The 25867-nt window shown below is 40.9% G+C and overlaps 1 protein-coding gene across 1 annotated transcript; it reads right to left on the bottom strand.

Moving 5' to 3' along the window:
- Window positions 1–16433: 16433 nt before the first annotated feature.
- On the bottom strand, window positions 16434–17821 carry LOC114683985 (low molecular weight phosphotyrosine protein phosphatase-like). Its single transcript, XM_037200685.1, has one exon. The coding sequence runs from the start codon at window positions 17739–17741 to the stop codon at window positions 17265–17267; it is 477 nt and encodes a 158-aa protein (XP_037056580.1). The 5' UTR covers window positions 17742–17821; the 3' UTR covers window positions 16434–17264.
- Window positions 17822–25867: the final 8046 nt, after the last annotated feature.

Genomic DNA, 25867 nt, shown 5'->3' with positions numbered 1-25867 from the left:
AATAAAAGAGTTTTCTGAAGATCTAAGTCATCAAAAGGAAGCTCTTGAATCACATTTTTCAAAATTTATTTATTTTATGAGGTGGTGGTGGTGATGCATGCCTTTAATCCCAGCACTTGGGAGGCAGAGGCAGGCAGATCTCTGTGAGTTGGAAGCCAGCCTGGTCTACAGAATGAATTCCAAGACAGCTACACAGAGAAACCCTGTCTTCAAAAACCAAAAATCAAAATAAAACAAAACAAAAGAGTAACAGGTGGTCATGAGGTCATGAGTGGCCAGGTGTTGACTGGGAACTAAACCTGAATAGGATCTTCTAGAAGAGCAGCCAGTACTCTTTACCATTGAGCCACCTCTCCAATCTCTTGCATCATATTTTTAACACAGGCTGTTTGTGATCCTAATATTTCTATACTTGTATGTAGATGTGTATATGTGGATGTATGTGTCAAAGCCAGAGGTTGATATTAGTTGTTAACCTGTATTGCCCACCATCTTGTTTTTTTTTTAATATTTGCTTTATTTTTTATGTGTAATGGCATGTATGTGTATGTGGCTCTCAGAGGCCAGAAGAGGCCATTAAACCTCCTGGAGCTGGAGTTACAGACCATTATAAACCACCTGATGTGAGTTCTGGGAACAGAATTCTGGTCCTCTGCAAGAACAGCAAATGCTCTTAACCACTGAGCCAGTTCCCTCCATATTTTTTGAGATATGGTCTCTTGCTGAACCTGGAACTCACTGATTCCACTAGATTGGTTGGCCAACCAGCTTCCTGATTCCTCGTCCCATTACTGGGATTACAGGCATGTGCCATTGTGTCCAGCTTTTTAATGTGGATGCTGGGGATCCAAACTCAGGTACTCATACTTGTGCACACTGAGCCATCTCCTCAGCCGAGAGGTCAGAGCTATTAGAGCCATAGCAGCGGCGGCAGCGGCGGCGGCACACGCCTTTAATCCCAGCACTTGGTAGAAGAGCTAGGTAGATCTCTGTGTGTTCAGGGATAAAGCCAGCATTGGAGACATATGCCTTTAAGACCTGGAGGGTGGTACTTACAGGCAGTGACGAGGCAGTCATGTGTTTGGGTTTACAACCAATGAGAAGGCAGAACAGAAAAACTATGTAAAGACAGACACACAGGAAGTAGCTCTCTTTCGGGAAGCTAGGAGCACTGCAGGAGGTAAGATTTTAGCTTTGAGCTCCGACCTCTCGGCTTTCTCTTTTACATTGGTTCTGTGTTTTTTATTTTAATAAGACGGTTGGTTACATCTACATCTATGTTCACTTTTTAGGCAACATAGCAATATGGTAAATAAGATTCTGCTCAGATGGTCTAGGCTTAACTCTCAACTTGCTTTCCTTCCTTCCTTCCTTCCTTCCTTCCTTCCTTCCTTCCTTCTCTCTCTCTCCTCTCTCTTTCTTCCTTCCTTCCTTTCTTTTGTTTTTTTGAGATAGAATTTTTCTGTGTAGCTATGATTGTCCTGGAACTTGTTCTGTAGAGCAGAATCACAGAGATCCATCTGCCTCTGCCTCCTGAGTGCTAAGATTAAAGGCATGTGCACGGCAGCTATTTCTTACCAACCATGTTCTGCCTGGGCAAGTTGTTCAACTTCTCTTTGCTCTAGTTTTTCTGTGTACAAAGCAGAAATGACAACAGTAATTGTTCTATTGGGTTGTCGCAGAGATTAAATATAAATAGTCGAGGGAAATGTTCATCTGTGTGTGACATAGCGCTGACTGCTGTGACCACTGAGTGTGAGCGGCGAGTCATTCCCAGACTGTCACCAGCCTCTGATTGATGTCATTACAGAAGCAGAAACAAGAGAGATACTGCCTCATCAAGGTAAACCTGCCTCAACCTCCCAAGTGCTAGGCCTGCAGGTATGCTCCACCACACTTGGCAAAAGTATTAGCAGATGAAGTTGGACCTCATCAAAATTAAAAACTTTTGTGCATCAAAGGACATTATCAAGTAGAATGGGATGAAATATTTACAAATTATTGATAAAGTTGGCATGGTAGCACATGACTGTGAACCCAGCATTCAGGAGATGAAAGCAGGAGGATCAAAAGTTTGAGGCTATCCTTGACTATAGAGAGTTTGAGACCAGGCTGGCCTATGAAAGACACTATCTCAATAAACAAACAAGTAAAAAAAAATCTGATAGTCATATCTACAATTCTTTTAAAAGTGATGCCCATCTTCCCAGCAATATATAAATATGTATTTACATGCAGTTAGTGCCTTGAATAAATGCTTCATTGGATAGGAAATAAGTGACTGAGTCCGTCCTATGCAGTCATGGCACTGGAAGTGTCTTCTCATGAAGGGAGATGGTTATTTAAAATTGAATGTCTAGAGGGACCTGTTTCTCTGCTCTGCTTAGTGTTCCCATAGAGACAAGCTGGGGCAAGCTATGAAAATAAAGAGAAATAGCTGTGGGCACAGGAAGACATTAAGCCCTGGATCCACCAAGTATTTGGGCACTCAATGATGAACAACATGAAATGTTTTTAACAGAAAGACTATTATAGAGTGAAAAGGGAAGAAAGCAAGCAAGGACAGGAGAAAAGAAGGAAGGGAGAAAGGAAGGAAGGAAAGAAGAAAGAAAGGAGGGAAGGAAGGAAGGAAGGGCTAGCCAGCTGGTCTAAACAAAGCTTTGTTTTCTTTTGGTGGAGGAATGAAGAATAAAATGAGGTCGATATGGTGGTACATGCCTCTAATCCCAGTACATAGAAGGGGAAGGCAGAAGAATGGGGCGGGGGAGAATGAAATGAAGATAAATCAGACATTAAGTGCCAATTTGACATGATCATTCTGCCTACTTTGAGAAAAACCTGTCCAGGTCTATCCATCCTCTGTAAGGCATTGAAGGAGGCCTTTGGTTTAGATGAATTACCTAAGGACATAAGTATTCCACATGTATTCAGACATGTAAAACATTTAAAAAATTAAATGTGTGTGTGTGTGTGTGTGTGTGTGTGTGTGTGTGTGTGTGTGTACGTGCATGCACATGTGTTTGCACAAGCATATGCCATAGCCTGTGTGTGTGGAGGTTAGAGGACAATTTTCAGGAGACAGTTCTCTCCTTCCACCATATGGGTCCCAGGATCAAACTTGATCAGGTTGTCAAGTTCAGTGGCCATCTTACCAGTCCTATTCATATATTTTAAAATACTTCCATAAACTATCACTTATTTTCTTGTAGCATGAATCCTAATTGGTCTTAATAAAAACCCAAAGTCAGATATCAGGGTAAAAGCTGAAAGATCAGACATGCAGAACAGTCAGCCATCAGAGAGACTTCTTACCTCCACCAAATCCTCAGCCTAAAAGGGAGCTGAGGTCCTGTCTCCTCTTATCACTTCCTCTCTCTGCCCCACCAAGTCACTTGCTGTCCCCACCTCCCGAGTGCCGGAATTAAAAGGTGTGTGCTCCACTGCCTGGCCTCTATGGCTAACTAGTGACTTAGCTCCACACTCTGATCATCAGGCAAGCTTTATTTGTTAGATCACAAACAAAATATCACCACATTTTCTGTTAATGTGTAGTTCATCATTAGAATCCACATTAGAACATGTCATTTTTGCCTTGGGAATGGCTAGTTCTTATAAATGTGCTGTGCAGATAATACTTAAACTGAGTATAACATCTGAGTTTAGCATCTGCACAAGAGAAACAATAAACAGACAATATTAAACATGTACAGAGAGAGGGAGGGAGGAAAAAACATAGAGAGGCCCAGGATTATGCTGTAGGCATCCAAAAGGCAATGGGTAATAAGAATCTTGGGTGAAGTCCTTTAATCCCAACACTGGGGCAGAGGCAGGGGTATCTCTAAGTTCAAGGCCAGCCTGGACTACAGGGTGAGTTCCAGGACAGTGGGGGCTACACAGAAAAACAAGGGGGTAAAAAAGAATCTTGGGTGCAAGAAATAGAAATTCAAATCAACCTAATTTGTTTCCTGTCTGTAACATGTCCTGTGGCAGAGTTGGCTTTAGTCACAATCCAGGGGCTCAATGGTCTCCAGCATTCCATTCTCCTTTTACCTTCGTTGGGTGAATTCTTGACAGGGTTTTGATTTTGTTTCTGTGGTTTTTGTTGTTTTTGTTTTTGTTGAGACAGGCATTTGTGAGCTGCCCAATGTAAGAGCACTGAATAATGGTTTCCTGCAAGAGGACCAACAGCTCTAAACCATAGGCCCATCTTCTCAGCCCCAATTTATATGTTTGTTTATTTATTTGTTTGTTTATATTCCCAATTAAGGAACCCAGGACCTTGCATTTAAAGAGAGTGCTCTGCCTCTGAGCTACATTTCCAATTCCTCAGAAAAGTTTATTAACACATCAGTTTGAACTTACATATTAAATCCATTGCTACTTCACTCCCCCAATGGGCTGTGTGCTGGCCTTTTATGCTAACTTGACACGAGCTATAGTCATTTGGCAGAAAAAAACTCAATTGAGAAAGTTTCCATACCAATTTGGCAAGCCTACGGGGCGTTTTCTTGATAGATATGGTAGGACAAGCTCATTGTGTACCACTAGACAGGCAGTCCTGAGTAGTCTAAGAAAGCAGGCTGAGTAAGCCATGAATGGCAAGCTTTGTTTCCCTTTGGCCATTATATCAGTTCTTGACTCCAGGTTTCTGCCTTGAGTTCCTACCCTGACTTCCATCCATGATGAACTGTTACCTGGAAGTGTAGGATGAAATAAACCCTCTTCTCTCTAAGAGGTTATGGGTTTTGATTATGGCCTTTATAACAGTAATAGAAATTCTAAGTCAGCCTGAGAGTGCTGTGTGAGTAGAGACCCTGGCTATTCACTCCAGCATTCTTATTGTCTAGCACACTGCCAATCCAGGAAGATTGGTTCCAGAGACAGAGATAGGAACAGTATAGGAAAGGAAGATTGTAGTGATATTTTATTTGTGCTGAAATGTGGTGATATTTTACTTGTGCTTTAATAAATAAAGCTTGCCTGAAGATCAGAGGAATAGGAACAACCATTATAAGTAAACAAAGAAGTCAGGCAACAGTACACACACCTTTAATCCTATCACTTGGCAGGCAGGAATCTGTCTGGATCTCTATGAGTTCAAGGCCACACTAGAAAAGAGCCAAGTGTGGTGGCACACGCCTTAAATTCCAACACTAGTTAACCATGGAGGTCTGGAGGTCTGTGCAGACAGACAGGAAGTGACAGAGCTGGGCAAGAAGAGGAAGTGATGTAGCTGGACAGAGAGAGCAAATCAGATGGCAGAACAGCAAGGCCTATAGGCATGGGTAGAGAGGAAGTAACTCGCATTTGGAAGTTGCTGAGTTGGTGAGATAAGGTTAGCTGTAGCATTCCTTGTTTCCCTGATCTCACTCAGACTTTCACCCCTGTATCTGGCTCCATGTTTTTTATTTAATAAGACCATTTAGAAATTCATCTACAGAGGATGAGCTTGCTGCCTCTTAAGATGTGTCCCAGATACCATGCTAAGTGTTGTTCATGCATTGACTAACTTGATACTGTGTTAGCATCCCAAGAGTTAAGTACAATTCATGGGGCCTATCTCTTTCTAAGTCTGGCTATATTATATAGTCTAGGCTGATCTCAAATTCACAATCTTCCTGCCTCTGCCTTTCCAGTGCTAGGATTAAAGGCATGCACTTCATTCCTGACTTCATCTTTTTTTTTTAGTTTTTCGAGAAGGGGTTTCTCTGTGTAGCTTTGGTGCCTGTCCTGGATCTCACTCTGTAGACCAAGCTGGCCTCAAACTCACAAAGATCCATCTGGCTCTGCCTCCCGAGTGCTGGGATTAAAGGTGTGTGCCACCACCACCCGGCCTGACTTCATTTTTTGATAGTCGCTGATATCAAAGTTCAATGCAAAGACCATTTGCCAAAAAACACAGAATAATCAGGATTCTCACTCAGCCTTGTGTGATTAGAGTTCGTACAGAGAAAGAGGGCTCTGCCTCTGGGTTCTGGTGGGAAGCCAGGCTCCATGAGGATCAGGAATGTATTTGTAAAAATATTCTACCAGGCTGGAGAGATGGCACTTGCATCAGGCAACGTACAACTGTCTTTAACTTCAGTCCTTCTGCTGTTAGAGACAGGCTTTCATGCAGCCCATCTAGATGGGCCTCTAGCTGGCTGATGACAAGCAGGAGCCTGAAGTCCTGGTCCTCCAATTTCCACTTCTGAAGTTTCTCTGGTCCCACCCAGTCCCTTGGTTCTGCAGCTGCTTATAAAATAATCATTCAGAGGCTTATATTAATTACAAACTGTATGACCAATGGCTTAAGTTTCATGCTAGCTAGCTCTATCATTTTAAGTTAACCCATTTCTATTAATCTATGTTTTGCCACATGGCTGTGGCATTACCAGTCTGCTGGCACATTGCTCCTTGGGTGGCAGGCTGGCATCTCTCCCACCTCTGCCTTTCTTCTTCCTGTCTCTCTCGTGGATTTCCCACCTAGCTAAAACCTGACTTGCCATAGGCCAGAGTAGCTTCTTTATTAACCAATCATAGCAACACATTCACAGCATACAGAAAGACCATCTCACAGCAGAAGATAACAACACAGGCCTGTGTGTGTCTCTACCACCACATTTTTAGGGAGTGCTGAGGATCAAACCCAGGGCCTGTGGTATGCTAGAGCAGTTCTTTCCCCACTGAGCTACACCCTCAGCACAAGAATGGAAAATTCCTATTGGGTCACACTCTAGGAAAGCTTGAAGAAATTTTGAAGAAGAGGTGTAAATCAACTTTACTCAACATGGAAAAGTCCTTATTCTGTGGATCTAGGAGTTCATTCCAACCACTATACTGTTAGAAATTAATACAGGCATGTAGAAAGGAGCCAACAGGGAATTATCCTTCCCATGAGCTTTAGGGAGAGTTACAGACTTATCATAGGAAGTCTTAACTGAGATCTTGGGGTGGACTAATGTTAGGAGACATAGCTGCCATGTAAAGCATCATGGATAGAAATTAATACAGGCATGTAGAAAGGAGCCAACAGGGAATTATCCTTCCCATGAGCTTTAGGGAGAGTTACAGACTTATCATAGGAAGTCTTAACTGAGATCTTGGGGTGGACTAATGTTAGGAGACATAGCTGCCATGTAAAGCATCATGGGAGGTCCTTAAGACAGACAGACAGACCTTTCAGTTCCCAGAATGTCAAGCAAGATATCACATCATGGCCCCTGGCCACCACACTGGCTGGGGCTTTGAAGAGAGAGTACCTTCTCTTCAATTGCAGGGGACAAAGGGAGTTTCTGAGTCTTACAGTTTTTGAGGGAATCAAGGACAAGCTTTGTACCATGTAATCTAGCTTGGCCATGTGTACTAAGAGTCACAAGGTAGGAAGGCATTAGATAACAGTGAGGCTGTCCTTGTTCTAGGAATCAGGGAGGTTGGGCATGTTCACAGATGCCAGTGGGAGGGTGCAAACTGAACCCTTTTGTAAGAGCCATGAGCCACAGCTTACTTTATCAAGTCCATCCTCCATCCAAGAAAGAGGCTGCAGAGGAGCTCAGCCTGATTTCTGGTAGTCAGAGAGTCTGATCTAACACATACGGCATGGATGTGCATAGTCTAGCTGGCATCATCGTACTGTATGGATCCAGTTCTGAGGCCTTGGGCAGGTCATCCTGCCCTCCTGAAGCTTGTTGTCTTCCTCTTTCCCATCTTTTCCATCAGTCTTCTGGGCTCCTGTGAGGATCAGATGGAATGATCTTCAGGAAAGTTTCCTGTGAGCCATCTTTGAAACTAACAGCCACTCCTTTTCTAGCAATGCCAATAAAGACAGTGGCTATTTTCTTCCCTAATAAATCCAGGAAGAATGCAAAATCCTCAGGATTCTGGCTGATCCCTTTAAATCAGCAAGCACTTTACCCACAGAGTAATCTGTCCCCTGCCCCTGCACCATGCCATCTTTGCAAAAGTTGCCCATGGCTTGTCTTCAGAGGAGTTGCTATTTCCAACAGCTGCTGTCCATATTTGTAAATTTCCACCTACAGGAGGATTTCTCCTGTTCTTTCAAGCCTCTTACTGCAGTGTGTCTCCTGGAAAGAAAGCCACTAACTCTTGGCTAGAGGATATTAAACTCCTTTGAGCTCAGCCCACAGCTCTGCTGGGCTGTTTTCCTCTAACAGCTTGCATTTCAGCAAGTTACCCCAAGAATTCCTTAATCTCTAATTCACTCATTGAACAAGGCTTTAAATTCCTTAATCTCTAATTCATTAGATAAGCTAGGCTTTAAATGAGTTTCTTGCTCATCTGTCTGAAAATGGCTTGTGGAAGAGGCACAAGGGATCATTTTACCTGGAGGACCCAATTTTGTTTCCTCTAAAAAACTAGCATAAACATCCACCTTTAAAAAATAAACAAATAAAACCAAACACCTAAACAGAAAAAAAACAAAGTAAAACTTCCTTCTTGACAACATTTAAATGTTCCTATTCTGGATGGATGGGGAGTAAAGAGTTCCCAGGCAGCACTACCAGGTAGTCCTGCATGACATGGTACAGGTGAGCTCAGCCTTTCTGTTGGTGACAGGTATGTGGCATGACTGATCCATGAGTCACCTGGCACACCTCAGGGAGTGGAGCAGGATGGGGATCAGAGGCAGACTTGTCACTGGTCCCTGGGAGAGTCCCAGATTCCTTGAGAAGCTCCAGAGAGTACTTGTGTATGCAAGAGGCTTGAGGGAGGTCTCTTGGATCAACATTGCAGGAAAGGAAGAAGACGGACTTCTCAACAGCCTCAACAGAGTCTTCATCCCTGGGAAGCTCCATGTTAAGGAAATCCTACATAACTGACCCAAGTGCTAGCTGACTCCAAGAAGGACCAGGCACTGAGAGGACTTGTCCCTAAGAAGCTGATACGACGTTGTCCTTCGGGGTGGGCCAGGGTGATGTTTCTCTGCTTGGAAGCTTTCTTTTAATTTGTGCCTTTTTCCATTCTCAACTCTCCTATGATAGAGGATGAGTCCAATCTGACCCCAGAAGGTTTAGGAAGAAATGGCAGAGTGGCCATGAACTAGACCTAAAGAAACTGTCCAAACAAAGGCCTACACCAAGAAGGGGAAGAAGAGGAAGAAAAGGAAAGGGATGTGGAAGGGGTAGACATAGAAGAAAATTTGGGATAGGGGAGAGGAGAAAAGAAAGGAAGGGAGAGAGGGAGAGAAGGAGGGAGGGAGACAGGAAGAGAGAATGGGAAGAGGAAGAGAGAGAGAAAGGAAAGAAAGTGAAGAGTAAGATAGAGATGAAAGGAAGAGATTGAAGAAAAGAAAAAGACTGTTCAGAGTATCTTGGTGTGGTCATCAGTGGCCTTGGATCAGGCACTGACTTAGTCAATTAATCCCCAGTGCCTCACACCTCCAGGCTCACTCCTCTTTCTCCATGGCTGTCCATCACTCAGCTATGTTATGGACCAGGAAGGCCCCCATCCACATATCTCATTGCTCTTTTTAAAAATTATTTCTAGCTTATTGTTATGGAAAAATAATGATCACTGAGAGATTACTGTATACCTTTTTCCTAGAAAAAACGTAGAACCAGAATGTAGGAGTCAGGTGTGGTTGAAAGTTTTCTCTGGTCCCACTCAGTCCTGCAGTCCTGCAGCCACTTATAAAATAATGACTCAGAGGTTTACTATTATTTACAAATTGTATGGCCAGTGGAAGCTAGCTCTTACATCTTAAATTAACCAAGTTCTATTAATCTATGTTTTGCCATGTGTTCCGTGCCTTTGCCAGTCTGATGACATGTTGTTCCTTGGGCGGTGGTGGGTTGGAGTCTCCCCAGACTCCCCCTTACTATTTCCTGTCTCTCTCCTTGGATTTCTTGTCTGCCTCTAAACTGCCTTGCCATAGGCCAAAGCAGCTTATTTATTAACCAATGGGAACAACATATATTCACAGCATACAGAAAGACAACCCTCAGTAGTCAGCAAACATCTTAAAGTGCTAGACAAAACACCTCATGTGTCTTGAGTTTTGGTGGAGCCTCTCAACTATTGGTTTGGCTTTATTTCCAGAAATGGGTGTCAGTGATATCAGTTAACACTTAAATAAGCTGTCACACTCAGAGATACATCAGGTCCCATGTGAATGGAGCTCCTCCCCCTTGCTTGGAGTGTTCTGGTATACACAGTTTTATACACATAAATATATAGCTAGATTGCTTAGCCTATTGCATGACAATAAAGCAAAATGTGTGAGACCAATCATAAAATTCCCAAATAGCTCATGGACTAAGGTTCCATGAAATTCACTGTCATTTCTTCCATCTGAGATTATCAGTGGCCATGGTCTTCCACTGGTGTCTGAAGATCATAATTACGTATTAAGAAGTCACACAGCAGTTTGACTTTATTTCAGTACCATCTCTGTCCTGCCTTAGTTGGAATGAAGCTGGTGTACTGTGAAAGCATTTGTTCAAACAGTTGGTGCTTTATATCTGCAGTTAATATCCATGGACTCAAACAATTATTGAAAGTACTGGAAAACATAGTAACATCTAAACTCAATATGCAAAGACTTTTTCCCTAGACAATATAACTTTGTGGGACTGGAGAGATGGCTCCATTGATAAGAGCACATACTGCTCTTACGAAGGACCTGAGTTTAGCTCTCAGCACCTATATTGTTGCTAATAACCACCTGTAACTCCAGTTCCACAGGAAATAATGCCCTCTTATGGCCTCCATGGACACTCACATGCATGTCACACGCACACACACACACACACACACACACACAGAGAGAGAGAGAGAGAGAGAGAGAGAGAGAGAGAGAGAGAGAGAGAAAACCCATTTACATGTCATCAATTGTGTTGAGTATTAAAAGTCATGTAGAGATGGCTTAAGTAGGCATGTCCAACCTAGGACTCATCAGCCTCATACATACCAGGATAGGTATGACTGTGGCCTGACACTCTGTGGATAGTAGTGGATAGTAGTGTCATATAGCGATGTCACAAGATTAGACAGGGGTGCAGAGATGGCTCAGTGGTAGAGTACTTGCCCCATAAGCATGAGGACTGGAGTTTCAGCCCCAGCACCCATGTAAAAGGCCAGGTGTGGTGGTATGTGCTTAGCACTAGGAAGGCTAGACAGTTGGACCCTGGGTTTGTTGACCAGTTGGCATAGTTTACTTGGCAAGTTCCAGGACAGTGAGAGACTCTATCTCAAAAATCAAGTTGGATGTTTCCTGAGGAATGACACCTAAGGTTGGCCTCAGTCCTCCACATGCATACAGGTGCACCTGTACATATACGAATATGTACCTCAGCCTCCACAACATTGGATACCCGTGAAGAGCATCTGAGGATATGGGTAGGCTTTACATAAATTTTTTAAATTTTTTACATGTAAGACACATTAGTGTCCTTAGACAATGTTGTCTATAAGGATCCTCCCAGGTGGATGAAGAGGGACACTGTATACTAACGTAACTGTTTCAGCTTAGTCTAACCTAAAGAACAATACCTGACACTAGATTTTCATGTAAGGTGTTTGGGGAAGAGTTCCAAGAAACTAGAGTCAGGGAAAATGAGGACGTTGGCAAACTTATGGAAGCTATGATACCATAGCTTGGACAGCTAGCACTGGGTCTCACTGGAGTACCCTGGGAACTATGTAGAATAGAGTATGCCTTCAATGTGTCCACACCAGACATGGGTAATCCACTGGCTCCCACCATTCATTGACCAAGGGATGAGCTAAAACATTCCCATTTCCAGAAATGAGTATGCATATAACTGAGAGGACTCCTACAAACAGCTTCATGGATCCAAGGTCAGGGAGTAAGCGATGTCCCTGGCAATCTGAAAAGTGTTGTTTCATGGCACCTCCTCCTAGCTCTCCATTCACAGCAGTGCAGGTGCTTAGTTAAAAATGCCAGTCATGGGCTGGAGAGATGGCTCAGTGGTTAAGAGCACTAGCTGCTCTTCCAGATGACCCAGGTTCAATTCCCAGCACCCACATAGCAGCTTACAACTGTCTGTAACTCTAGGGAATCTGACACCCTTACACAGACACACGTGCAGGCAAAACACCAATGCACATAAAATAACAATACATAAATCATTTAAAAAATGTTTTAAAAAATGTCAATTATTGCTGGGCGGTGGTGGCGCACGCCTTTAATCCCAGCACTTGGGAGGCAGAGGCAGGTGGATCTCTGTGAGTTCGAGGCCAGCCTGGTCTCCAAAGCAAGTTCCAGGAAAGGTGCAAAGCTACACAGAGAAACCCTGTCTCGAAAAACAAAACAAAACAAGAAACAAAAAAACAACAAAAAAAAAATGTCAATTATGGCTCACAAGGTAAAGGCACTTGGTATGTGTCTTAGTTTGGGTTTCCATTGCTGTGAAGTGACATCATGACCACGGAAACTCTTATCAGGAAAATATTTAATTGAGGTAGCTTGCTTACAGTTTCAGAGGTTCAGTTCATTACCATCATGATGGGGAGCATGGCAGCATGTAGGCAGACATGATGCTAGAGATGTAGCTGAGAGTCCTGCATCTTGCAGGCAACAGGAAATGGTCTGAAAGTCACACTGAGGGAAGCTTGAGCAAAAGAGTAAAAGAGACCTCAAAGCCCACTCCCACAATGACACATTTCCTCCAACAAGGCCATACCTCCTAATAGTGCCACTCCCTTTAAGGGCCATTTTCTTTCAAACCACTACAGTATAATTGTAGATCTGAGTTTGATCCCCAGAACCTATATAAAGGTGGAAGGAGACAATTGACTCCACAAAGTTGTCCTCTGATCTGCACATGTTCACCATGGCATATCAGTGGTTCTCAATCTGTGGCTTGTGACCTCTCTGGGAGTTGCAAAGCAGATATCCTGCGTAGCAGATATTTATATTAATAGTAGAAAAATTATAGTTATGGAATAGCAATGAAATAATTTTATGGTTGGGGTTCACCACAATATTTGGAACTGTATTAAAAGGTCGCAGGATTAGGAAGATTGAGAACCATTGGCATACACACACATCATGTGCACACACACAAATACTAATTTTAAAAAACATAAATCAACTCAACACCAGGGAATGGAGGCAGAGTCGGAGGCTCAAGGTTATCCTCAGCTACGTGGTAAGTTTCAGGACAGAAGGAACCTAGTTTCTTTCACTGAACATACGTATTTGAGAGTCAGACATGTGGCATGTCTCAAAATCTCAGCCCCTTTTAATCATCAATACCCTGTGGGATACATACCATGGTTCATTTATCCATTCAGCAGTTATAAGACATTAGGCTGTTTCTGATTTGAGGCAATTGTTACTAAATATGCCCTCTTTGTACACAGGCTTCTGGGTGAACATGGTTTTTTTGTTTTGTTTTTGTTTTGTTTTGTTTTTTTCAAGACAGGGTTTCTCTGTGTAGCTTTGCGCCTTTCCTGGAACTCGCTTGGTAGTCCAGGCTGGCCTCAAACTCACAATGATCCACCTGGCTCTGCCTCCCGAGTGCTGGGATTAAAGGCGAGCGACACCACCGCCCGGCTTCTGGGTGAACATGTTTTTACTGGTCTTAGATAAACTCTTAGGATTGGGATCACAGCATCAAAAACATAAATATGTGACTGAATAAGCATTGGCAGAGCTGTGTTTCAAAGCAACCCTACCATGCCACTTACATAGTGTCTTTGACAAAAACAACTTAGGACTGTGGGTCTTTATTTTTTGACATTTATTTATTCTTAAGGGGGAGGCATATGCCCATGTCACAGTGTACAGATGGAGGTCAGAGGACAACATTTGAGAATCTGTTCTCTCTTTCCACCATATGTGTGGGATCCAGTGTCCAAACTCAGGTTTTCAGGCTTGGTGGCAAGCACCATCACACACTGAGCCTTCTCATCAGTCCCATCAATTGCTTTTATTTGAGTATTTCTGACAAACAGTACCACAATAAATATCCTCACAAATAAGTCCCTTTCTATTAGCTGCTAATATCTTTATATTGTACATTGAGAACAAGAATTAGTAAGCTAAAGGACAAGGAAGGTTGTTTGCTCTCATCAAACAACCTCTGGGTGGTGGTGCCAATTTGCTCACCTGCCAGTTAGCTTTGGCATTATCTGCCTTTCACATCCTCACCAATAGTGTTCAATGTGAATGAATGCTTGTATCTATTTTTAAGTTCTTATTATTAAAAGGGCTAGGATCGCATATGTTACTGTTGTGCAACATTCCTAAGGAGATGGAAAAGAAATGCCTATTTACCCCAGTAGTGAAGAAGACAGACCAAAGAAGGATTTCACTGAATCCAGCTTGGTGAGTAAATGAGTTTATTAAGATTACCCACAGGCACATGTGTGACTCAAGGCAGCTGTACTACTGCAAAGTCCCACCCCTCTGTCATTCTTTTTTTTTTTAACCTTGATATATTTTAGCATTTCCAAGATTCATTGTAGCTGGAGAAGGTATAACTGTTTATTTTGTTGCCATGGCTACAGTCTTCTGTAAATCACCATAGTGTCCTGCTTCATGACGGTGATAAGCATGACATGCCCACAGAAAACAGCAACATTATGATTGCCCTGGATGACTCTGAGCTCCTGGCTCAAGTAATTCTCTTACTTACAGCATATGATTACATACAGAGTAAGTAGACATGTTACCACATCCAAAAAAATCATGCCTCTAAGCGAAAATTTGTGATGTATCTATTTTTGGTGACCATAGTGATAGATGTCAATTAATGCATGGTGATTACAGCAGCCAGTCGCATTCTGTGTGGCCTCTGGAATTCCACATCAGTACATTCTGTCTGTAGATGTAAGCAACCATCTTATTAAATAAGAAACACAGAACCAATGTAAAAGAGAAAGCCAAGAGGTCAGAGCTCAGAGCTAAAATCTTACCCTTCCTCCTGCGGTGCTCCTAGCTTCCCTGAGAGAGAGCTACTTACTGTGTGTATGTCTTTACATAGTCTTTCTGTTCTGCCTTCTCATTGGTTGCAAACCCAAACACCTGACTGCCTCGTCACTGCCTGTAAGTACAGCCCTCCAGGTCTTAAAGGTGTGTGTCTCCAATGCTGGCTGTATCCTTGAACACACAGAGATCTATCTAGCTCTGTCTACTAAGCACTGAGATTAAAGGTGTGCGCCACCACCGCCACACTCTTGCTATGGCTCTAATAGCTCTGACCCCTGGGCAACTTTATTTATTAACATACAATCAAAATCACATTTCAGTACAAATAGAATACCACCACATTTCCCCTTTTCTATTTTAATGAAAAGAAAGAGGTTATAACTAACAAAACAAAAACTATATACAAGAGTACAATAACTATATACAATATATACAAGTAATAAATACCTAAACAATGTCTAGTCCATTTGTATTTGACAAATCAGAGAAAATAATTCCATTATCTATCCTATTTTGGTAAGTCCAAAATGTATCTAATTCACTTCTAATTAATCTTCAACTATAACTAACTAACCTTCAACTATAACTAACTAATCTTCAACTCCCTCAGAGACCCAAGAAGGAAATAATATTAGCTAACAAAAATAAAAACAGGAAGTGCATGCAAGCAACTTCCAAAAAATTTGTGAGTTGACAGAAACAGCCAGCTGCCTGGACAGTCACCTGAGGTTTCTCCGCAGTGTTGGGGCATCATTTTCAGCCTATAGGCTTAGCGTATCTGACAGACTCATTTGTGAAGTAGGATGTACACAAGATCAACAGTTCAACCTCACATTGAGTGAGAGCAGTCCATGTACCAGAAACACCTGAATTCCACTAGTGTCCTGTTATGATTCAGGATTTTAAATTCTATAAATTGTTGATGGTTTTTTAATTCAGCTGTCCATTCTTCTTGGCTGTGTATATATGGCTTCATCTCAGCATCCCCTTCTCCATATCCCTCTACTAAATGCCAGTCTACTATCGAGAGGTGTGAGCTTTCAGCTGCTGTTCCATTGCACAACAGAAGCCATCGGCCCACTGCCTGTTCAGCTGCCTTCGAAGAAAAGGGCACTGTACCTTTTCTGGATTGCGAAGGCCACTTCAGGGATGGTACCATATTGTCCTGGCCTCAGAAGATGCCTTTTGATAAAGCCATAACCACACTTGTTTTGGCAAGAATCAGTAGTCCTTTGTTTCGTGTTCTCTCTGTCCATTTTGTCCTGTTGATTCAAGGATACTTTGTTGTTCAGTGGCTAACTTTTGCCACAATGAAAGTTAACTCCATATGCAGTTTCTTCAATGCCCATATTTTCTCTGAAGTAGATTGGTACTTCCAGGAGCTGACATGTCTCAAAAAAGAAAAATTTTCTAAGTTATTACAACATTTTAAATGCCATATTCTGTAGATCTCTGAAGGGTTTGAAGATGACCTGTCTAACTAAAATATATCTGCTCAATTTTTAAAACATATCTAATATGACTACAAGTTCTATTGTTGTTTTTTTTTTTTCTATTTCAGTTGTATTTGTTAACTTCCCAGTTTAACTCACATTCTTTTCTGACATATAGTCATATGAATTTGAGGTCACTTTTCAGAAAATGCACTAAAATTACTTATGCTTGCCTGTTAACTTTTTAAAATACTGATGAAAGAACACTACAAACATACCACTAGAGAGTCAAAATAGGAACAAAGCTCAAAAACACCAGACAAAAACCAAGGAAGAGTAAAAATGCTCATTTTATCAATCTGTTGCTCCCATCTCTACTGTATAGCCCAAGAGGGCCTGCTGGAATTGCAGGCCTGCATTATCCACATCCAGCTTCTCCTTTTTCAAATATTTGAATGCCCTCAGTGTCTGATTTAAACTCTTCCAGTGTTAAATGGAAGGCTGATATGGATGGAGTTATTGTCACAAGAGACTAGAACAGAGGTATAAGGCAGGCAAATGGGAGCTGCCCATGCACACACTCTGTTAGACCAGACTACTCAGGCTGGCTGGGCTCAGAGGTTGATCTGGACCTTGTAGGTCATTCTTACTTTATTGGGTTCTATTTTGTTCCATATTTGTTTGTTCCACTATTTTGTAATTAGGACAAGGTGAGAGGTTCAATTAGTCTAAGAATGTTTAGCCACACCTCAAATTGTCTTACTCAAATATTTTTATCCTTCTGAACATATACCTAATTTCCACCTACAGTTATTTTAAAGATATACAGTAGTAAATCAGCTGAAAAGACAGGTGGGGCATGGGGCTAAGGACTGCCACTACCCTTGGGCATGGCTCTGGTGAGTGAGTTGCTCAATGGTGGTGGGCAGGACCATCTAGTGAGTCTTCTCCAAGAAGACCTTGCAGCACCCGAGGCATTGTTGGTACACCACTTCGAAGTCAGAATCATTGCCATAATAGGGATCTTCAATAATGAGTTGTTTCTGTGGATCATAGCTCCCAAGTAACTCAATTTTAGGTTTGCAGTTTTTAACTTGATTACTTCTTCTATTCAAATCTCTCAGATTGCTTTCATCCATACACAGTATATAATCAAATGTGGCAAAGTCTTCTCTTGTAACCTGCCGTGCAACATGATTCATGGGGATGCCATGTTTTCTCATGCAGCTCTGCCCACGATAGTCAGGGGCCTTCCCCACTTCATAGGTGGATGTAGCCGCACTGTCTATCCTCCATTTATCTGGAACATTTTCATCAGTTACCAATTTTCTGAAAACTGCTTCTGCAATGGGTGACCGGCAAATGTTACCGAGACACATGAACAACACTGACTTGGACCCAACCTCTGCCATCTTTCGGTCTACAAGTTCTATTGTAATGTCTAACTACTAACTTTCATTTCTTTATATCCTAATAATTGGTAATAATAACATTCAAGGACCAGAAAATTGCATTACATTGTTAAATGAATGGTATAAATACAATTAGAAATATACATATAGCATTTTCTAACAATATCAATTTCAAATCTGTATATAATATAAAACAATCCAATCCAATGTAAAGTATTTAAAACTAGTAATTGTCTTTTTCTTTCTTTCTTTTCTTTTTTCTTTTTTTAAACAAGAACCTTAAATCTAATCTCCTTTGCTTAGCCTTTTTCCTAACCCTTGACAACAACTTATAACCAACCCCCCAAACAATGAAACTTATCCCAGACCCAAAACTCATTAAAAAGACCAAAAAAACCACCCACCCCACACCACCTCTTTGGGAATGTGGGCGTCTTATTCTTAAAATTGCTTCCTGCTGGGTATGGGCGCAGTTATCTTTATCCTGAAAGAAAAATTTTAGGTTAATTGTCAAATTCTAGGAAAGGTAACTATATCCTTCATTATTATCCAGTCTGTGTATAATACCAAAGTTCAGGGTTTATCTCAAGTCCTTATTCAAGTAGTCTTTGAGACTGGATCATCTCAGCTAGTCATCTCAAAATTGCTCTGAGCACTTTGTAGTTCAAAGTTGATCTGTAGATGATGTTTGTCAGCTTAGTGATATTATTATTGTCCATGTGGAATTGTTGTTGTTGTGGGGCCCCATCTTCTTCCTGGAGACTTCAGTTGTTGTTAGGCCTGGCCGTGATTTCCTGCAGAAAACTGATAAGAGACTCAAACACAAAGACATATATATGCAACTAATTGAAGCCTTTTGTCTTTCTAGAATTATCCAGTACTCTATATGACCATTCATATCTTAACAAAGTTTAAAATGTATATATATATATATTGTAAATTTTGATATAAAATTCATACTTTAAGAAAAGTTTAAAGAATCAGAATAGAATCAAAGAGTTGAGATTAGTAATAGAATAGTCCCTTAATTAATTTGGCTTTTGTCCTGTCCCATAGCAGAAGATGGCACTTTTATTCTGGCATGATACAGGGAGTTTACATTTTCCTTTTAACAACATGCTTGAGTTTAAAGAAGAAGAGAGCCATTCTCCAACTCCAAAGTCAGCTTTAAATTTTAATTGAACTGGGACTATTAGAAGACCAATAGTGTTAAATCTTTAGAGAAAAGCAGAAACAAACATTTGGGAAGACATAAAATTTTTTAGATAATATATACCCATACACTGTTTCACTCTGTTTCCTGGGATAGATGATTTGTCCCTTTTCTTCAGTTGTCTCATTTGTCTTGTGTTCTTCAGATTCCTTAACCTTCATTCTCTTAAAAGACAAAAACAAAAACCTTTCCCCAAGACTAATTTTGGGGGTGTTCCTTTTTGGCAAGTTGTTATCTGATTAAATGAACAGGCATGTGTTACTGGTACAAGTTAGTTTAAATTGGATGTTCATGATGGTTGATGAACTATCACCTCCTCTAATTAAGAGGTCTCTCTTGTTCAAATCGAACCTCCATCAATTTTGATGGTACCCACAGCTTATCTTCTCCTATAGAAACAAAAGCAAAACCTCATCCCCAACATAATACATACCCTGGTTTCCATTCTGAGGTCAGCACATCCTTAAAGTATATAGGCTGATTTAATTCTGTAGTTTTTCTATTATCCAATGTCTCTCTGCAGCTGTTGTTCCTTTCTCATTGGCACTGAGAAAATTCAAAGTTAATAGAGCATTATGCAGTCTATTTCTGGGCGTTTTGTGTAGTGGGTAGCCATTCCAGCTTGGTTCTGGAAGTTCCAACCCCCATTGCCCATTGAAATCCTGAATAAGTATAAGGGGTGTGGTGTACATATTTCAATTTTCCAAATTCTGCAAAGTGAAACACATCCATCTGCCAGATTTCATTCCTCTGAGTACCCTTTGGGTTACATACTGCTGCTAATGGAGTTTGATTGTAGAAGGAACAAGTAGGACATCTCTTTACTATTTCTTTGGCTTGTTACCAGGTTATGGAAAATCCTTTTATAAACTTTTACTATTGACATGTTTTTTATGAAATTCTGAGGCCTCCAGCACATTTCCTATCAATAATTTATCAATCTCATCATTGCCTTGTGCTAGAGGGCCTGGCAGACCAGTATGAGATCTGATGTGAGTTATATATAAAGGATGAATCCTTTTCCTGATTGTATCTTGTAATTGAATAAATAGTGAAGTTAATTCTGAAGCATCAGGGATAAATTCTGCAGTCTCAATATGTAATACCACTCTTTCAGCATACTGAGAGTCAGTTACTATGTTGAGAGGTTCTGAAAAATCCATTAATACCAACAGAATAGCATACATTTCTGATTTTTGAACTGAATTATAAGGACTTTGAACCACTTTACTTAAATTTTCTGATTTGTAACCTGCCTTTCCTTGTTTTTTGGCATCTGTATAAAATGTACAAACTCTAGATATGGGTTTTTCCTGTACAATTCGAGGCAAGATCCAATCAGCTCTCTTTATAAGATCAATTCTATTGCTTTTGGGATATTTGCTGTTAATTTCTCCCAAAAAATTACTGCAAGCTCTTTGCCAAGGTTCACTTTCTGTCTATAATTTTTCAATGTCCTCCTTAGTTAAAGGTATGACAATTTCTGCTGGGTCTATTCCTGCTAATTGACGAAGTCTCAATTTTCCTTTCCAAATCAAGTCAGAGATTTTTTCCCTATAAGGTTTTTTTTTTTTGTTTTGTTTTTGTTTTTGTTTTTGTTTTTTTGGTTTTTTTTTTTTTTTTTTTTTTTTTTTGGTTTTTTGAGACAGGGTTTCTCTGTGTAGCTTTGCGCCTTTCCTGGAACTCACTTTGTAGACAAGGCTGGCCTCGAACTCACAGAGATCCGCCTGCCTCTGCCTCCCGAGTGCTAGGATTAAAGGCGTGCGCCACCACCGCCCGGCCATAAGTTTTTAATTTTGTATTTGGTTTATTTGTTAAAAATATCCATTCCAATATAATATCTTCCCTCTGCATTAATATTCCAGTAGGAGAATGCCTAGAAGGTAAAATAACCAAAATGCAATCCAGCTTTGGATCAATACGATCCATGTGCCCTTCATGTACTTTCTTTTCTACCAAGACCAATTCTTTCTCAGCTTCAGGTGACAATTCTCTTGGGCTATTTAAGTCTTTGTCACCTTCTAAGGTTTTGAACAAATTATTCAGTTCATCATTTTTTACCCCAACAATAGTTCATACATGAGAAATATCTCCAAATAATCTTTGAAAGTCATTAAGAGTCTGTAGTCTATCTCTCCTAATTTGCACCTTTTGGGGTCTAATTTTTTGTAGCTCTATTTTATATCCTAAATAATTAATAGAATTTCCTCTTTATATCTTTTCAGGAGCAAATTGTAATCCCCAGCAAGGCAAAATTTTCTTTACTTCTTCAAACATTCTTTCTAAAGTATTTGCATTTGAGTCAGCTAGTAAAATATCATCCATATAATGATAAATTATAGATTTAGGAAATTTTTTACGTATCACTTCCAATGGCTGTTGTACAAAATATTGGCACAGAGTTGGGCTATTCAACATTCCCTGTGGGAGGACCCTCCATTGAAATCTTTTAACTGGTTGAGAATTATTATAAGTAGGCACAGTAAAAGCAAATCTTTCTTTGTCTTTTTCTTGTAAGGGTATTGAAATGAAACAGTCTTTTAAATCAATAACTATGAGAGGCCATCCTTTTGGTAACAGAGTGGGCAAAGGAATTCCAGATTGTAGAGAGCCCATTGGCTGAATTATTTTGTTAATTGCACTAAGGTCTGTTACCATTCTCCATTTACCAGATTTCTTTTTAATAACAAATACAGGAGAATTCCAAGGGCTGGTTGATTCTTCAATATGCTGAGCCTTTAACTGTTCTTCTACCAGCTCTTCTAAAGCCTGGATTTTCTCTGTTGTTAAAGGCCATTGCTGGACCCATACAGGCTTGTCTGTTAACCATTTTAAAGGTAGAGCTGTTGGTGTCTTTGGAAGATCATCAGTTGTTGTGCCCTGTTCTTGTATAATATGGATGGCTGGTGACCACTCATTAGAACAGTATCTTCTAATATTTCTCTCAGAAACATGTGCTAGTTTATGATTTGTTTCTGAGATTGAAGGGATGTTAATCTGAGTATTCCATTGTTGTAACAAGTCTTGACCCCACAGGTTCCTAGCTATGTTAGCCACATATGGTTTTAATTTTCCTCTCTGTCCTTCTGGACCTATACATTTGAGCCTCTTGCACTCTGTTTCACCTGAGATAATGTCCCAATTCCTAACAGTTGAACTTTACCTCCTGAAGAAGCCAAGTTGGATGCCAAAATTCCGGTGCAATTATGGTAACGTCCACACCTGTGTCTACCAGACCAGACAACAAAACACCATTTATTTTTATCGTTAATTTTGGTCTTTGTTCATTAATAGAAGTTTGCCAAAAAATTTCTTTATGTTTTCTCCTGAATTTTCTATTCTCTCTGTTTCATCATCCTGACCAGCATGATTTATTCCAATAGGCATTTGGTTATTTAATTGCTCTGAGCAGGGGTTTCCTCTACGGCTGCAGGAAAGGTTTGAACTGGATTTGCTATGGGGGCCTGCATGAGGCCCCTCCGGAGTTTCCCAAAGACTGAGGCAAAGGATTACCCTGTCTGTCCTTTGTTGATCTACATTCTTTGGTCCAGTGTTTTCCCTTACCACACCTTCTGCATACTCCAGAAGGAAGGGGCATTCTGTTGCCATTGTTCCTTGAAGAAACATTGTTTCTAGGAATGCCCTGTTTACAGTCCCTTTTCAAATGTCCTTGCTTTCCACATCCAAAACATCTAACATTCCTCAAACCTTTTGAAATTGCTTCTCCTACCCACATATCATCATGCTCATGAGCCTCAACATTAACTGTGTCTCTTATCTAACCTTCCAAAGGTGCAGATCTTGCTTTTAACGGCCTGATTATTCTTTTGCATGCTGCATTCACATTCTCAAAGGCCAAAGATTCAATTATTATCTTACTAGCTTCTGAATCTGAGACCATTCTCTTTACTGCTGAAGCCAGTCTTTGCAAATAATCTGTGAAAGATTCTTTTGGGTCTTGCATTACCTTTGTAAATGACTCAGTTTTTTTTCCTGGTTCCTCAACTCTGTTCCATGCATTCAAGGCTGCTGTTCGACATAAAATTAGGGTTTGGACATCATATAAACATTGTGTTTGTACTGAAGCATATTGGCCTTTTCCAATAAGCTGATCCTGGCAAACTCGTATTCTTGTATCCCTCCATTGTTTTTCTATGTTTTTAGCCTCATCCTTGAATCAAGTTAAAAACTGAAGCCTCGGGCTGGAGAGATGGCTCAGAGGTTAAGAGCACCAACTGCTCTTCCAGAGGTCCTGAGTTCAATTCCCAGCAACCACATGGTGGCTCACAACCATCTATAATGAAATCTGGCTCCCTCTTCTGTATACATAACAAATAAATAAATAAATCTTAAAAAAAAAAATACTGTGACTTAACAGAAGTGAAGTCACTTTAAAAAAAAAAAAAACTGAAGCCTCTGGCTGGGTTCAAGAACAGCTTGTGCCAGCTCCCACCAGTCCTGTGGTACAACCCTATTATATGTTGAACAAGAGTTTGACATTTGCTTTACATATGGGGAATGCATGCCATAAGATACTATTGCCTCCTTAAACCTTCGTAAATCCAACATTTCAATTGGAGCCCAAATATTTTGTGTATTTGATCAGGCAACTGCTGTACAGTTACAGGATAAATTAAGGGTGACTGTGTGAAAACAGTCTTTCTTTCTGTAACCTTATGATCCAAACTTGAAACAACTTCACTGTTAATTTCTTCTGTCTGAATTTTTACAGGTTTAACAAGTTTTTCTAAAGCTGTCATCCTGGCACTTAAATTGACTATCTTTTTAAATAGTAAAATGAGGATAAGCATAGTAATAAACTGCATAATTCGATCAATATTAATCTTCTCATATAGTTGTTCCATTGTCAGACTGCCATAATTTCAAACAAAACCCATTCTTCCAATGTACACATAAAACCCATTTTTTTCAAATGTGGGAAAAAATTTCTCTTTTAAATAGTTTCCTTTAAAATATCTGATATGTTGTGACTTACCAAATCTGCGTAGAACAGTAGAAACCCGAGGGAATTTCAAAACAGCCACCTAGTGTCCGAGGTGTGGAGAGAGAGAGAGAGAGAGAGAGAGAGAGAGAGAGAGAGAGAGAGAGAGAAACGCAAGAAAGCGTAGCTGGCTAAAGCTTAAATCCAGCCGCGTGTTCCCTCTTGAGCCGAGTCAAGGATTGGCTCTGGCTTCCTTAAGCTCCAACCACATGCGTTGGCTTTACAGGCAGGGGCCCTGTTTGGCAGGGCAGGCCTGAGTTGTTTTTAGGCTTTAAGCAAGTAGCTCACAATTAGTCTGGCCTGAGGCCAAGTCGACCTGGGCCCGGGGTAGGGAGCTGGCCACCCTTGAGGGAATCCGGACCTGCTGCCAAGCCAAGCGGTTTTTAATGAATTCTTGTCACGATGGGCGCCAGATGTAGATGTAACCAACCATCTTATTAAATAAGAAACACAGAACCAATGTAAAAGAGAAAGCCAAGAGGTCAGAGCTCAGAGCTAAAATCTTACCCTTCCTCCTGCGGTGCTCCCCCCTCTCCGAAAGAGAACTACTTCCTGTGTGTATGTCTTTACATAGCCTTTCTGTTCTGCCTTCTCATTGGTTGCAAACCCAAACACTTGACTGCCTCGTCATTGCCTGTAAGTACAGCCCTCCAGGTCTTAAAGGCGTGTGTCTCCAATGCTGGCTGTATCCTTGAACACACAGAGATCTATCTAGCTCTGTCTACCAAGCGCTGGGATTAAAAGCGTGCGCCACCACCGCCATGCTCTTGCTATGGCTCTAATAGCTCTGACTCCCAGGCAACTTTATTTATTAACATACAATCAAAATCACATTTCAGTACAAATAGAATACCACCACAACATTCAGTCATGCTGCTCTCACCTGCAGAATGTTATTAGTCCTGCTAATTTCCTGAGCTGCTGACCATGCATTTGGGCAAAGTGGTTTCACAAAATAGGAATGAATGCCTGACTGAATGAGATCTTTCTAAGGTTACAGATCAGATCTACCCAACATGGGATAAAGTTAGACTAGTCTAAAATGAGAATAGATTCCTCTAAGAATTTGATATTAAGTGTCTTCTGCCATTACTTTCTACTTTTGATGTGGCAAAATTTCTCACTTGAACTAGAGCTTGTTGATTTGGCTCATCTGGTTAGACACCTTGCCCCAGGGACCCCCCAAGCCAACATTTACATGGGTGCTGGGGATCTAGACTCAGCTCTTCAGACATATGCAGCAAGCACTTTACTCACTGAGCCATTCCTCTACATTGATTTCAAACTTTTAAAACTGCTACCCATATTCAGAAATATCTCAGGAGCATTTATGGTGATGCACAACTCTCATCTCAGCACTTGGGAGGTTAAAGAAAGGAGCACTAATTCAAAGCCACCCTATGTACTTCAGAGAAATCTTGTGGTGGTGCATACCTTTTAATCCCAGCACTCTGGAGGCAGAGGCAGGCAGAACTCTATGAGTTCAAGGCCAGCCTGGTCTGCAAAGTGAGTTCCAGGACTGCCAGCACTGTTATACAGAGACTCAAAGGGGCAGGCAGGCGAGGAACAAAGCCAACCTTAGGAAGAAAATACATGTATCTTCCTGAGGCAAATTTAATAAAAAGCAAAAAAGAATTGTACAAGTATGGTGGCACTCACTGGTAAAATTCCAGCACTGAGACAGAAACAGGAAGACTGTTAGTTCAATGCTAGCCTGGGCTACAGAGTGAATGCCCAGACAGCCTGGACTACACAATTGAGGTCGAAAAACAAAACAGTGATTCTTTATAAGTCTATACTTCCTATTACATTTCACTTCCTTGGAAATATGCTCACTGGCATCCACTAATAAATAGACTTCTATTATTGGGCTGTCTTATTTATTAAGCAGTGCTCTTTATCATGCAAGAG

This window comes from Peromyscus leucopus, chromosome 8b, assembly GCF_004664715.2.
Source record: "Peromyscus leucopus breed LL Stock chromosome 8b, UCI_PerLeu_2.1, whole genome shotgun sequence".
NCBI lineage: Eukaryota > Metazoa > Chordata > Mammalia > Rodentia > Cricetidae > Peromyscus > Peromyscus leucopus.
The sequence above is the reverse complement of the archived record's forward strand: the minus strand, read 5'-3'. Positions and strand labels throughout refer to the sequence as shown.